Below are 13,435 nucleotides of genomic sequence, written 5' to 3' on the forward strand. Positions count from 1 at the left end.
CAAAAAAGAGAGAACATTTTCCAGGCGATCTCCAGTGATTTTTGTGACCAGCACCGTGTATTATAACCGAAGAAGAAGGAAGGGGCAAGAAAGAGGGAAAGAAGAGGATTTATTTATTCGACCTACTTTGGATCTCTCGTTTTCTGCGTGTGCCATTATTATTCATATTCTATTTTTTTACACTTCGCCGTGAATTCGTCTCCGCTGCGAATTAGTCACATCCAATTGCTTTTGTATTTCTTTGGGAAAGAGAGAGAGAGAGAGAGAGACAGAGAGAGAAACAACAACCAACAGCAACAACAACATCAAACTGTCTAATCTTCAATCCCTCCTCGATCGCGTTTCCCAAGACTGGTTTCCTGAATGGCTGACTGCGTTTTGCCCTGGACCTGGCCCCCGGACACTTTTATCCCCTGATCATCGGCAGCCTTTTTCTCTCTCTCTCTCCCCACCATCCTCGCCCAGGCCTGCGCCCCCAAAAGAGCCCAGAGCGCCGGCGGCGGCAACTGGGGACAAGACGCGGCACCAGCACCCGCCGGGCCCCGGCAGCGAGCAGCGGCGGCGGCGGCGGCGGCGGCAGCACCGACCTCCTCCTCCTCCTCCAGCTTCCTCTATGCCTGCCCATCCTTTGCACGCCTAGCGCTCGGACTGTGTGGCGGGTGCGCGCGGGGTGTGTGTGTGTGTGTCCGCCGATCGCCTCCCCCGTGCGACTCTCCTGCATGCCTCGCCCCGCAGCCCGGCCGGCCGCGTCTCGCTGTGCAACTTGAGGGGAAAAACACATATTTAAAAAAAAAAAAAAAAAAAAAAGAGGGGGGACCAACAAAAAAAAAATCCTTCTTCCCTCCCTCCCCCCCCCAGAGAGAGAGAGAGAGAGAGAGAGAGGAGGGGGTTGCAAAAATAAAGAGAAGGAAAACGGCAGAAACAGCTACAAGAAGCAGCAGCCACGCAAGGGCCGCCGCCGCCGCCGCCGAAGCAGAGGCAGGCAAGATTCCTTCTCTCTCCTCTCTCCCCCAAATCCGAGCCACCCACTCCCCCCCGCCCCCCTCCTCTCCCCGCCAGCCCTCCGCCAGAAGCGCAGCTCCCCAGCACTTTTTGGGCCCGAGATATGGCAATGGTAGTTAGCAGCTGGCGAGATCCGCAGGAAGACGTGGCCGGGGGCAACCCGAGCGGCCCCAACCCAGCCGCTCAGCCGGCCCGGGATCAGCAGCAGCAGCAGCAAGCGGCCTCGGCGGCCCCGCACACCCCGCAGACCCCTAGCCAGCCGGGACCCCCTTCCACCCCAGGCACGGCCGGGGACAAGGGCCAGAGCCAGCAGGGCTCGGGCCAGAGCCAGCAGCACATCGAGTGCGTGGTTTGCGGGGACAAATCCAGCGGCAAACACTACGGCCAATTCACCTGCGAGGGCTGCAAAAGTTTCTTCAAGAGGAGCGTCCGCAGGAACTTAACTTACACATGTCGTGCCAACAGGAACTGTCCCATCGACCAGCACCACCGCAACCAGTGCCAATACTGCCGCCTCAAGAAGTGCCTCAAAGTGGGCATGAGGCGGGAAGGTGAATATTTCTTCCCTTTTCTCCTCTCCCTCTCCCTGTAGCTCGGGGTGTATGCTTGCAATCCCTCTCCAGCTTTGCACCCAGGCTTTTGCTTTGCGCTGGTGCCCTCCTCCTCTTCCTTTACTCCCCCCTCCGCCGCCACCGCCGCACACTTCCCTTCCTTGCTCACTGGGATGGGAATTTATTATGATGATCAGTCACTAAATATTTATTATTTCTCCGGTATCACTAGTATAATCTCTCCGTGTGTATGTGGTTTTGTCTATTGTTGGCATGAGGCTGGGGGGACATCATTCTTTACAAGATGGGTTTCCTTCTATTCCCCCTCCCTCCATATATAACATTTAAAAACCCCACAGCACTTCGCAGTAGATCAATTTCCACCATCATCTTTCCTGAAAGAAAGATGAAAGACATGGAAGTGGGGGAAAGAGGGGGAGAGAAAGGAAGGGGGGAGAAATATGCTACTGTATCTCAGCTTCCTTGTGCTTGCCAGTATGGTAGAGTCTGCCTCTTGCAAAATCTGGCCTTCTTTTCACTCCATGCTCTCAAAGGAAAGTTTGTGACTGAACCGTGTTTTTATAGTCCTGTCATTTTTTAGCATGCTGCTCATTTTATTTCTCCACCAAACTCCACCCTCTGTTTAAATACTGCATACAAATTACAATTTACAGCATATTTACTGATCCTTCTGATTTTAGCATTATACATAGTCTGTTTCTGGCATGAGCTCCTCACCATTGCAAATGCTATATTTTTCAGCGTAGTTCTTGGTGTTTGCTTGCAATATGTCTCATTTTCCTGTAGCAAGACTTGCTGCCCTATATTTTCTAAATATATTTAGCAGTTTACAGTTAAAGTTCATCTTGTGACTATCGTTAAAGATGTCTTATAGGCAAGGAAGCGAAACAGTCAATTTTGTGGAGTGGGGATTGCTACTTTAATTAGCTTTAAAATTATATTTTATATGCCACTAGAAAAGAAAGTGAGTTCCTTCAGATATGAAAGAGCTCGCACATATGACGACTTCATTTGTAGCTTCAGGGAGCTGTTTGCAGGCGTCTGGGGAAAAAAGCAAACTTAGAATTGTGTTTTCATTTAATTGAAAAATAACTGCCAAGTTTAAAACTATAATTAGGTGGAGAGGGGGGAAAAGGAGTCCAGCCACTTAGATTTTGAGGGCTTGACTGGAATTTAGGTTTTCATCAATTCTATAATAAAGGATAAAGTTACGAAAATATTGCACGCTCTAAACTGCAAAAGATAAACTATATATAGGTGCGTGTTCGTAATAAACCACAGTAGCCATATCTTCTCCTTGAATTGCCTTTGTTTACATTGCATGCAGTTTAGAACACTGACACTGATGAAGTAAAACATACACACACTAAAAAAAAACTTTGGTCAGCTTTAGGAACTCAAAGCATGCTTACGTTTTGTATTGAGATGGTTAATGAATCCAGTGTTTTTGCAGTTGCAAGCTTGTGCATTCAGTGTGCAAAGCTGTCTACAGGCTTTTGCAGTTGCAACAGCGCAGCAAAGATATTAATTAAACCATCGCATTTTTTCACTAATGTTTGGTTACTGTAAGTTCAGACCCTTCCCCCCCCCTTCGAATATTTAATCTTTCTCTTCCTTCTCTCAGTGAGAACTTTGCTGGGCACGTATCGGATGCTTGCTCCGTGTAATAAAAAGTTAGACGTGGTTAGGTGGGGGGCTGTGACCTGATCCAGTTTTAAGGATAATTGGATGGTATTTTTGAAGAATATGGACACATTTCTTTTTTTAAAAAACAATTTGCTTGTAAATCTACATGCTCCTCGGACAATGGACCGGGAAATAAGAAAGAGCTATGGTACCTATATTTTTACCAGATTGCTGGGATTTTTACCCCAGCCACCACGCTACAATCCGGAGGATTTCTTTTATTTGTGTTTTGCTGGTAGCTTTCCTTTTGCTGCAAGTGGGGGGAGGATGGATTGTCTCGTTGTTTTGGCTGGGATTTTTTTTTTATTTTTAATTTGTATTCTATTTTATTTTTTTGGCTGTGCTGGTGATGGGCCGGGATGCCTGTACAGGGGCTGAGGGTAAGGAGATGCAGCCTGTTATGTATACACTGCTCCATGTGTATATGCTGTCTATAGCTCTCTGTACGTGTGTGTGTGTGTGTGTGTCTGTGGGAATAAGCCCTGCATTGTCTCCGGATCGGCTGTAACGTGTTAGGCGATGTTTGCAAGCCTCCTGGATGCACATTTCCTCTCCTTTTCTCTTTCTTTTTGTCAGCGGTTCAGCGAGGAAGAATGCCTCCAACCCAGCCGAACCCAGGCCAGTACGCGCTGACCAACGGGGACCCTCTGAACGGCCACTGCTATCTGTCGGGATACATCTCGCTGCTGCTGCGGGCCGAGCCCTACCCCACCTCGCGCTACGGCAGCCAGTGCATGCAGCCCAACAACATCATGGGCATCGAGAACATCTGCGAGCTGGCCGCCCGCCTGCTCTTCAGCGCCGTCGAGTGGGCCCGCAACATCCCCTTCTTCCCCGACCTGCAGATCACCGACCAGGTGGCCCTGCTGCGGCTCACTTGGAGCGAGCTGTTCGTGCTCAACGCGGCGCAGTGCTCCATGCCCCTGCATGTGGCCCCTCTGCTGGCCGCCGCCGGCCTGCACGCCTCGCCCATGTCCGCCGACCGGGTGGTGGCCTTCATGGACCACATCCGCATCTTCCAGGAGCAGGTGGAGAAGCTCAAGGCCCTGCACGTCGACTCGGCGGAGTACAGCTGCCTCAAAGCCATCGTCCTCTTCACATCAGGTGAGGGTGCTTGGGGGGAGAGAGGCCAAGGGCTGGGGCTGGGGGAGCTGAAGGGAGAGGTCGGAGAAGGCGAAAGAGATCGCTAGGCAACAGCAAGAGCAAAATCATAGGGTCAAACCTCCCAGATACTCTCCCCGCTCCTCCCCCCCCCCTCAGCCAGTCTGGGTTGGGGTTAGGTTAATAAAACCCATTCGATTTGCAAATCAATGTGGCTCCCACGTTTATGGGAAGGGCTGTAGATGGCTGGAGTTCTATACACACTATATGCCATTATCCCCACTGCGGGGGTTTGTGCTCCTTGTGTTTCCTTGGATAACGCGGGGTGGGGAGGTGGGAAAAACAGAGAAATATTACCATCTATCTGCGGGTGTGAGAGTGACTGTGTGCCTGCGAGAGAGAGAGAAGGGATCTGGGTTTCTTGTGGCACTTTAACTGGCAAGGAGGTTCTCCCTGAGAGTGTTAAAAGGAGGGCATAAGCACAAATAAATCATAAACCATACTGATTTATTGCTGCCTGATTTCCCCTTATCGGAAACCATTCATGTTTGCAGTTGCAGAGGTTATTGAGGATCGTAAAAAATGGATTCGATCTAAAAGAGAAAGGCAAAACAAAAAAACAAAAACAAAAAACCCCAACAACCCAAAAAAGCTAACCCCAACAATAGAAACAGAAAGTCACGGGGAGGAGGAAGGGGGTTATGTACCAGCTTACCAGCCCATAGAGAAATCTTTTTGCTATGCAAACCACACAAATATTGGAATTTTAACAGATTGCCTGAAAAAAATACCAAATTAAGTGTAGGAGGTGGTAACATGCATGCATGCATGTGAACAATTTTTCTCATGATAGATGGTTGAAATTAACTTGCAGGAAAGTGTATTAACTTCGCTTTGAAGTGTTCTGGTTGTAGCCTCTAAGACTATAATACATCTTTTATTATTGTAACCTTCGAGAGGGAAATACATAAACATCAAAGAGGAACAATTTGCGGAAAATATAGGAAATATAAACAAAGCAAGATAAAAAGCCACTCAGTGTTATTTTCTTTTTCTTTCTGTCTTTTCCTTATTTGAACCAGTCCTCCCATCTAGCAATAAATAAACAGTTCTAATAAATCTAAGTTGAAACTAGGCTGAATCAAAATTAAAAGCATTCTTGAACAAAGATGGCAAATCGTTCAAAGGCCTTGTTTAACAGTAAGCAGTTTATAATCCATCAATATTTGTTGCCTTTCATGCATGAAAAATAGTATTTACATGGTATTAAAATGACTCTTAAATTTGCACAATATTGTAATGTAGCAAATGTAGTATTAATATCGATTTGAACATCAGATAATTTATTTAGACAGGAGTATCTAATTTGTATGCAGGGTGGTCAGAGACATGTACTTTGACTGCCCCCTTTTACTTTCAGTGCAAATGCAGTCTTGTAGTGTTGGAGGGAATCTTTCTTTGCGAAGGATAAAGTACAGATCTTAAAACAAATGGGAGATTTACTGATTAGCCATCTCGACATTTTAATGCATTTTATCTTAATAAGTCTTCTTGATGGAAACATGTTTTTCAAAAGTGACAAAGAGACTGGGCAGCATTTATCAGCCTGATTTAACTCGAGTCTGTCTGCAGACTTACATTCCATACTCATTCATTTCAGAATGTACATCAGTAAACAGACCAATCGCTGAGAACCTTTCTGTTTTTAAACACATATTGAAGAAATTATTGTAAAATAGAGGGAGAACTGGTGTGGTATTTAGTAATTATTAAAAGCAAAGACACCTGAATGGCGTTTGCCCCAAATGAAGAGTGGGTTTTTTTCCCCATCTTTTCCCCCAAATTCTGGACCTGAGCTAGCTGTGTAACTGGTGGCTTTTTTATTAACTCCTTCTTTATATATTAATAGTCAAGTATTCAAGTATATAATGAAATATTTACCAAGGGAGGAGCTTGCTCCAGCAATTGGCTAAAGAGATGAATGGGGTTTAGGAAGGGAACAATAATATTATTTTGGAGCAGAATAGCATGGGACATATTAGAAGGTGAAAATACAGCTGTCAGTAGTAATTTACCCCTTTCCCTTACCCCCAAACACACATTTCCACTTTTGACTAAACTTGGTTTGATTGCTAGCCAGAGGGGAATTCATGGGAAACCTTTCTCGAAGTCATCCAACTTTTAAGCAAACTTTGACTGATGGAAAAGACATTTTTAGACATATTGTCCAAAGCAGTTTACTTAGCACTGAGTATTTAAAGCTGGCATGAGGTTATCCTGGTGTGTTTTTTACATTTGGCGTCCGAATAGTATATTTAATCTTTAAAATTCTGGACACCGTCCAAGAAGTAGGTCGTGACCCAAACGTACTTCTCTTTAAAAAAAAACGTTATTAATTTATACACCTACATTTTTCTTCTAATAAATAAAAGTTCCCACGAAGGGACCAGACAAAATAACATAAATTCAATAAATCTATTTTTAATAACTAGATTGATTTCTAGTTATATGCCAGCTGATTACATCTATATTTTCTGAACACTAAACTCTTCTGAATGCATCACATGAAATACATTCCCTGTACTACAAAGGATAAGGCTGGAGTGTACTGAACAGTGATGGTTATTTATTTACATAATTTCTTTTCCATAGACTGCAGGAAGAAATATTGAGCTCTCCCTTATTGACACATTGCCATATAAAAAGTGAGACACCCAGAATTTCCACATTAGCCCTCCATTTCTTAACTGAGCTATAATTCACAGATGGTAAATATGTATTGCATTACTTCTTACAAATACTCCATTTTTCCGAACTCAATATTCTAATCGGTTTTATACCATATAGTGTTTAATTTTTTTAAATCTTTGTTGTTAGCGGTTGGGAAAAAAATCTTTAAGGGTGCTAAATAAAATTCAAATAAACACATATGCCAGGGGCATTTCAAATAATTAAGCGAGAGTAGATATTATCTGCATTAGAAAATTGTAAGTGTTTCTGTGTCTAATACAAAACCTAAGACGTATTCTTCCCCCTTTTTAAAGTATTTCTGTCAAGTAACTTCCCAATCTTGATTGTCCAGTGATTCTGCAGTATAGGTGCACTTATCGTAAATAGCTGATAAATATTTTACTAACCTTAAGGGTATGACATATGGGGCCTAAAAAATCTGCTGGGCTATCAGTAAGACCCTTTCATATTGCATTGTTTGGAAGTTGAATAGGATCCTATTGCATAATGAGCAGATGATACATGTAAAATACCAAGATATATGTAAATATGGAGTGTGATTTGTGGCAATCAGCATATGAACAGGACTATGTTTTTGATATATATTTCAAACAAGAACAGGCCTATTCTTTTGATACAGGTATAGATATAGATATTGCAACCTGGTGCTTTAGATGTTGCAAAATAACACTGCATTAGAGGTACAGTATGGATTAGCAAAACAGTCTGGCTTGGATAATAGTATATCTGAGGGATGCCTAGTCCGTAGCTCAGGTCAAAGGTTCCTTTCCTCAGAAGTTCTTGAATCATAGCTTGTTTTATTTGTATTTTTGCTCGAGGCCAGAGTATGGTAGATGAAGGTGTTCAGAAATCTTTTTAAATTCAGTTCTTGAAATAGAAAGACGTACACTTCAAAAATCCAGTTGCCAGAGATTTTTGCTTTGAATAATTTGTTGTGTCTTTCCAGGGTCATAAATCTACATTCACAATTTTGTAATGTCCTTTTGGGGCCATTAACATGCATTAATTCATATACAGATCTATATATTAGCAAAGTCTGGCTTTGATCTATAGTAAACCGCTCTGCAACTGACTGCTTGCCTGTGAGCCTTATGTTTTAAAAATATTTATTATTAATAAACGTAACAATGTGGATATTTGAACTATAGGGGCAAATCCATTATATTTCACTGACGGTAGTTGCCTGAGCAAGACTCTCAACTAATCAGCTGATATACAATAATTCGCTGTTTTGGAATTTTAGATACATAGATACGAGGCTTCCAGTTCATGTTCTCAGATTAGTATGCAGTTGCCTAGATCGCATCGTTCTGCTGGGTATGAAGGATATACTTCTGGCTATATATATATATATATATATATGAAGGATATAGTTCTGGTTACATTTAGGCAATGCTCATGCAGCCGCTTCCAGCTTTATGTCTGATAGCTGCAGATGTCTGCTTAGCACAGGCTGGAGTAACTGAGCCATATTCCTCTTAGATTATTATACAGTTTACAAAGATGTGACCGATTTTCAATTACTTGATCCTAGATACAGAGAGCAGTGCAGCTTTTCTCTTTGGCATTGCACTGCAGATTCCGGGCAAGAGACTCAAAATCCCATACTGCGAAAGCATTTTGACTTGTTCGGATTTCCAGCCATGTCCAGAAACTCGGCGTATTTGAATTAATTAATCAATGTATGTATTTATTTAGCATGCAGCATAGATGCAGGCCACATTTAGTATAAATCCAAACAATGGCTCTCCTGGTTCTGTGGTTGAGTTGTATTCATGGTACAACACTCATCAGTGTGTAGATTAAAACAAAATCATGAGCATAATAGCCCCGTTCCTCCTCTCTCTCCCCTCTCAGAGGCTGATAGTCTCCTGACAGAGGACAGGTTGCTGTGGCTTGGCTGTGTGGTTTCAGATCCACCCCCCGCGCGCACACACACACACAGAGAGAGAGAGAGAGAGAGCCTCTTACATTATTTATTTCCAAGGTGGAGGAAGAAACACAAAGGGAGGTTTTGCCTGATCTTCTCTCCGGCTGTTGGTGTGATTGTTCGGCTGGCCCTGCCTGGGTGCTGATGGGGGTGTGATGGTTGGAAGGGGCGGTGGGACGGTGTATTTAGTCCCTGTGTGCTGTTTGCTCGTTTGCTTACTGAGTAACTAACTGTTTTCCCCCCTTGTCTCCTCCTGGTGTGTGGCTGCCTGGGCAGATGCCTGTGGCCTGTCAGATGCTGCCCATATCGAGAGCCTGCAAGAGAAATCTCAATGCGCCCTGGAGGAATACGTAAGGAGCCAGTACCCCAACCAGCCGAGTCGCTTCGGCAAACTGCTCCTGAGGCTGCCTTCCCTGCGCACCGTCTCGTCCTCAGTCATCGAGCAGCTCTTCTTCGTCCGCTTGGTAGGTAAAACCCCCATTGAAACCCTCATCAGAGATATGTTACTGTCTGGGAGCAGCTTCAACTGGCCTTACATGTCTATCCAGTGTTCCTAGAGCACAGCCAACACCCCCATAGAGACACTGAGGACCAACACAAACAGAAATATACGAACCGAGTAAAGTTGGGGTACAGAGAGGGGGGGAAAGCAGACAATAAACAAAAAAATAAAGACTCGTGTAGGATCAGATCTGTGACCATGTTTGAAAGGAAAAGAAAGGACCTTGTGTCTGTGGAAAATATTGGAAAAAGGACCGAGGGAATTTTAATAAAACCAGAAGGAGAATAATGGATCTTCCAGGATTTATTGTGGACTGATGTGGATATATTCTGTACAGAAACAAAGAAACAAACAAAAAAATATTGACGCTGAACTGAATCTTGTGTAGAAAACACACACACGCAAACACTTACCACGAACATTGTTATTCATTTTGTAAAATATTAGTCTTTATTTTCATTTTTTGGTAAAATTTAAAACATCGTATGCGCATAAAGAAAAAAGAAACAAGAATTAGGGGAAAATAACATTTTCCAAATAATTATAAAAAAAACAATTGTCCTGTGTCTATGTATCTATATCTGTTTTGTATTTTTTTCTGGTTCCAAACCAGGTTTCCTGTGATTCTATACTAATAATTTTTGATATAACCCTTTGCTTCTTATAATGAGTGCGATATATGTTGTCGAAGCTGTTCTTCAAGAATTAAAATTGAAGTGAGAATTTAAACAAAAATAAAAGAATTTAGCAAAAAAATTCATTAGTCTTGTTGCTTGACCATGCCAACAGAGTTTACAAACGTATACTCCCTAGCTTTTAACTTCCAGTGGGATTAAATGGGAGAACTTTTTAAAAAACTTCTAGGGAGCTACAAAGTTGTATAAAACACACAATGTTCCAAAACTTATTTGAGTGTGCAAGCTTAGGATTTAAGAGACAAATGGGAACACAAACAGTTCAATGTCATAGATGAATCAATTTATCTGCGATTGTATCACAAAGCTAAGTGCATGTACCCTGGTCAACGCTTTTTGAAACACCTTTCTTGTCAGTTGAAGCTTCTGCTAAGTTTACACAGTGCTGTTTCCTTTTGGAATTCCTGGGCAAGGTTTGAAGTCACTGTATTCTACCATCATTGTGCAGTGATGTGCAATATAAGGTATACTGTAGTCATTTTGCCTGTTATTCGTTTGTTAAAAGCTTAGTGGGGTTTTTTCCCAAGAATTCAAAGACCCAACACTGTGTGTTCTGATTGTGAGCGGCATTTGCTATATTGTGCTGAAATGATCGGTGTTATTGTTTTTTCTCTCCTCCAGTCACTAAATGTAAAGGGTATTCCCACGCCATTAATACAGAAAGCTAACTAGAGGTTTGCTTGTTGGGTGGTGTATATGTGTGTGTGTATGCGTGTATCATACACACACACCCCACGCACCCTACATGGATTATTGTGCTGTAGATCTATAAAATGAAAATTGGAGAGGTTTACAAAAGCCCCGGTTTTTTTTAATTTTTTTAAAAAATCCTTTCTATAATGGAGCCCCTTCAAAGGTGTAGGCTTCACAATGCTTCTAGCCGGTGGTGCTGATCTCTGTAGCAGCTTTCAGTGCATTAATGTTTTATAGGATCTGAGACGGAGCTGTAAGAACACATACTGCCAAGGGAGCTCTTTCTTAACGTATTAATAAAGCTGGATCTTTTAACAATAACATCCCCACACACACACCTCCCGCGCCCTCCAAACAAACCCGGACGAGGCAGGATTTTCAACTTGAGGCGTGATCGGCAATGGTTTTCTTTTAATTTACTGTCCAGATCTTTATTATTAATTATATTATTATTATTATTATTTATTAACAAGATCCTTCAATCCAACTCGCTTGGGGTTTTTTAATATTCTAGGCGCAGCAGATCCGAAGCGAGAGCAGTTCTATACAGTAAGCACTTACATCTGGATAATCAACATTACGGGCAGACATTCTATGGGGGTAAAGTCAATTTCAATATGGACACTCAGGCTGTCTCCCTAGTAGCCGCTATGTGTATGATTATTGTAACCCTGGGCACACAAGGGTGGAAATTAGACGCAAATACTCTCTCTTCCCAACTCACATGAGCGCTAATAGGCGGCAGCTCTGTTCCTCACCCTGGTTGACTTCCCCAGAGAGAGGGTACACCAGCCTCTCTGAAAGAGAGAAAAGGGAAAGGCAAACACTGAACACAGACACTCAGCACTTGGAAATACTGAAAGTAATCCTTCAGCATTGTTTTTGGTGGGATGGGTGCCGGGGGATACAGTGGCTCGAAGCAAAGAGAGATCTAGCTTTCCTCCAATGAGATGTAAATATATTCATTACAGTGTTATCCCACTAATGAAAATAGATAAACTTTTTCGTAGGTAAGAAACGTATTTTTCAATTAATTTTCATGTTTATGAATAATACTAGCCCACCGATTGCCACGAAACTTGCAGGTTAGATGAGGTGTAAGAGATGCAGTTATTGCCGTGTATGTGATTAGAAAGAAGTGTTTTTTCCCTTATTAAACTTTTGCTGATATACGGTATTGTGTTCTGAAGTGTTAACTATAAAATATTTATTGTGGTCCTGAACATTTTCCTTAGCCACTTTCAAAGTTCCTGGGCATTCATGTATTGCTGAAAATATTGTACCATTTGTCACAGTCACACAGTAAATGCTACAATGTTGATGTGGAGAAGGGCCAGGGTCCCTTCATAAGTTTCTGATGACTTGTTCTTCCGTATCATGTACCGTTTTAAAGCCAGCTCGAGTTAAATTTCTCCTCGGTGTTATCTTGTTTAGACTTAGACTCATTCTTTGACTCCGTTGCATCCCCCTCTTAGAGAACTTCATAGCTTTGATGGTGTCCCTGGTTGTGTTAAATACAGTGGGGTTTGCTCTACTGGCTGCAAAAAAGTAGGCCACTGGCTACTTCTTCACTAAGAAGGTGTTTGGTTTTCCCGCTACAGTAACAGGATGTGCTCATTAAAAGTTTGTCAGCGGCAAAGTACTTCAGAAACCCAGCAATAGTGTAACGTATATACTTATGTTAATGCAGGGGTTTAGAGAGCCCTGATAGCAACATACACAAAGGGCTATATACCTTTGGCGTCGCACTAACTAGCTGGTCTCCTCCCACTCCCCAATTAAGCCTTTTATGTCCAATCAAATAAATATTTGGAAATTTTTCCAAATGGTAGGTCGAACCACTGCTGATGCAAGGATTTCGTGGTAGACTGTCACGGAATGACGTCTGACGCTTCGGGGAGCTTTAATAAATAGTGCAAGTGTGATGGTTTGGTCGGTGTTGTTCTTGTTGTCTTAAATACGTGCAGTGAGGAATTGTATCTGATCCTTTTTTCTGTGTATATTTCAATACATAGCCACACGACTCTGGGGAGCACATTTGCCTGTGTTGCTCAGACAACTTGTGAGTCGAGTTTTGGCAGTTCTGAGTCAATCTCCTTAACCTGAAGAGAAGAAAGCGATTTGAAACATTCACAGGATAGACAAGGATGGCCTCAAGTTCCCTTCAGTCCCTCAGAATGAGGTGGAATTTAAAAAGCCGTGTAAGTGGCACATTTTACTGCACACTTAACGGGGCGAATTTAATAATGAGTTGCAGAGGCAGGGTCTCCTATATGTAAAACGCTCTTTTAGTACGAAATAAATAGTGGCTATTATAGAAAGCGCCTTACGAATGCCTATGGCTTGAGGTCATTTTAAGTTACATTAAAAGGTAAAAGTACTAAAGGAAAAGTACATTCAACTTTGGTTAATGCGAAGGAAACTCTGTTTGGCTCCAAACATTTTAGCAGCTGCATAGGGCTTAACCCAAAGTATCTTCCTTTAAAAAAATTACCTGTGACAT

General features: G+C 42.6%; 1 protein-coding gene across 1 annotated transcript; it reads left to right on the forward strand.

Annotated features, from left to right (window-relative positions):
* Positions 1-1,105: 1,105 nt before the first annotated feature.
* NR2F1 (nuclear receptor subfamily 2 group F member 1) lies at positions 1,106-9,691 on the forward strand. The gene is made up of 3 exons (XM_077816330.1): positions 1,106-1,553; positions 3,837-4,364; positions 9,319-9,691. Exons 1-3 carry the CDS (start codon positions 1,106-1,108, stop codon positions 9,597-9,599), a joined length of 1,257 nt encoding a protein of 418 aa, XP_077672456.1. The 3' UTR covers positions 9,600-9,691.
* The last annotated feature ends 3,744 nt before the right edge of the window (positions 9,692-13,435 follow it).

The sequence above is a fragment of the Eretmochelys imbricata genome, chromosome 5, assembly GCF_965152235.1.
Source record: "Eretmochelys imbricata isolate rEreImb1 chromosome 5, rEreImb1.hap1, whole genome shotgun sequence".
NCBI classification, from domain to species: domain Eukaryota; kingdom Metazoa; phylum Chordata; order Testudines; family Cheloniidae; genus Eretmochelys; species Eretmochelys imbricata.

Coding starts and splice junctions, on each gene's coding strand:
- NR2F1 (XM_077816330.1), top strand. CDS start 1,106: ATGGCAATGGTAGTTAGCAGCTGGCGAGATCCGCAGGAAGACGTGGCC. Junction 1,554..3,836: donor AGTGGGCATGAGGCGGGAAG/GTGAATATTTCT, acceptor TCTTTTTGTCAG/CGGTTCAGCGAGGAAGAATG. Junction 4,365..9,318: donor CATCGTCCTCTTCACATCAG/GTGAGGGTGCTT, acceptor CTGCCTGGGCAG/ATGCCTGTGGCCTGTCAGAT.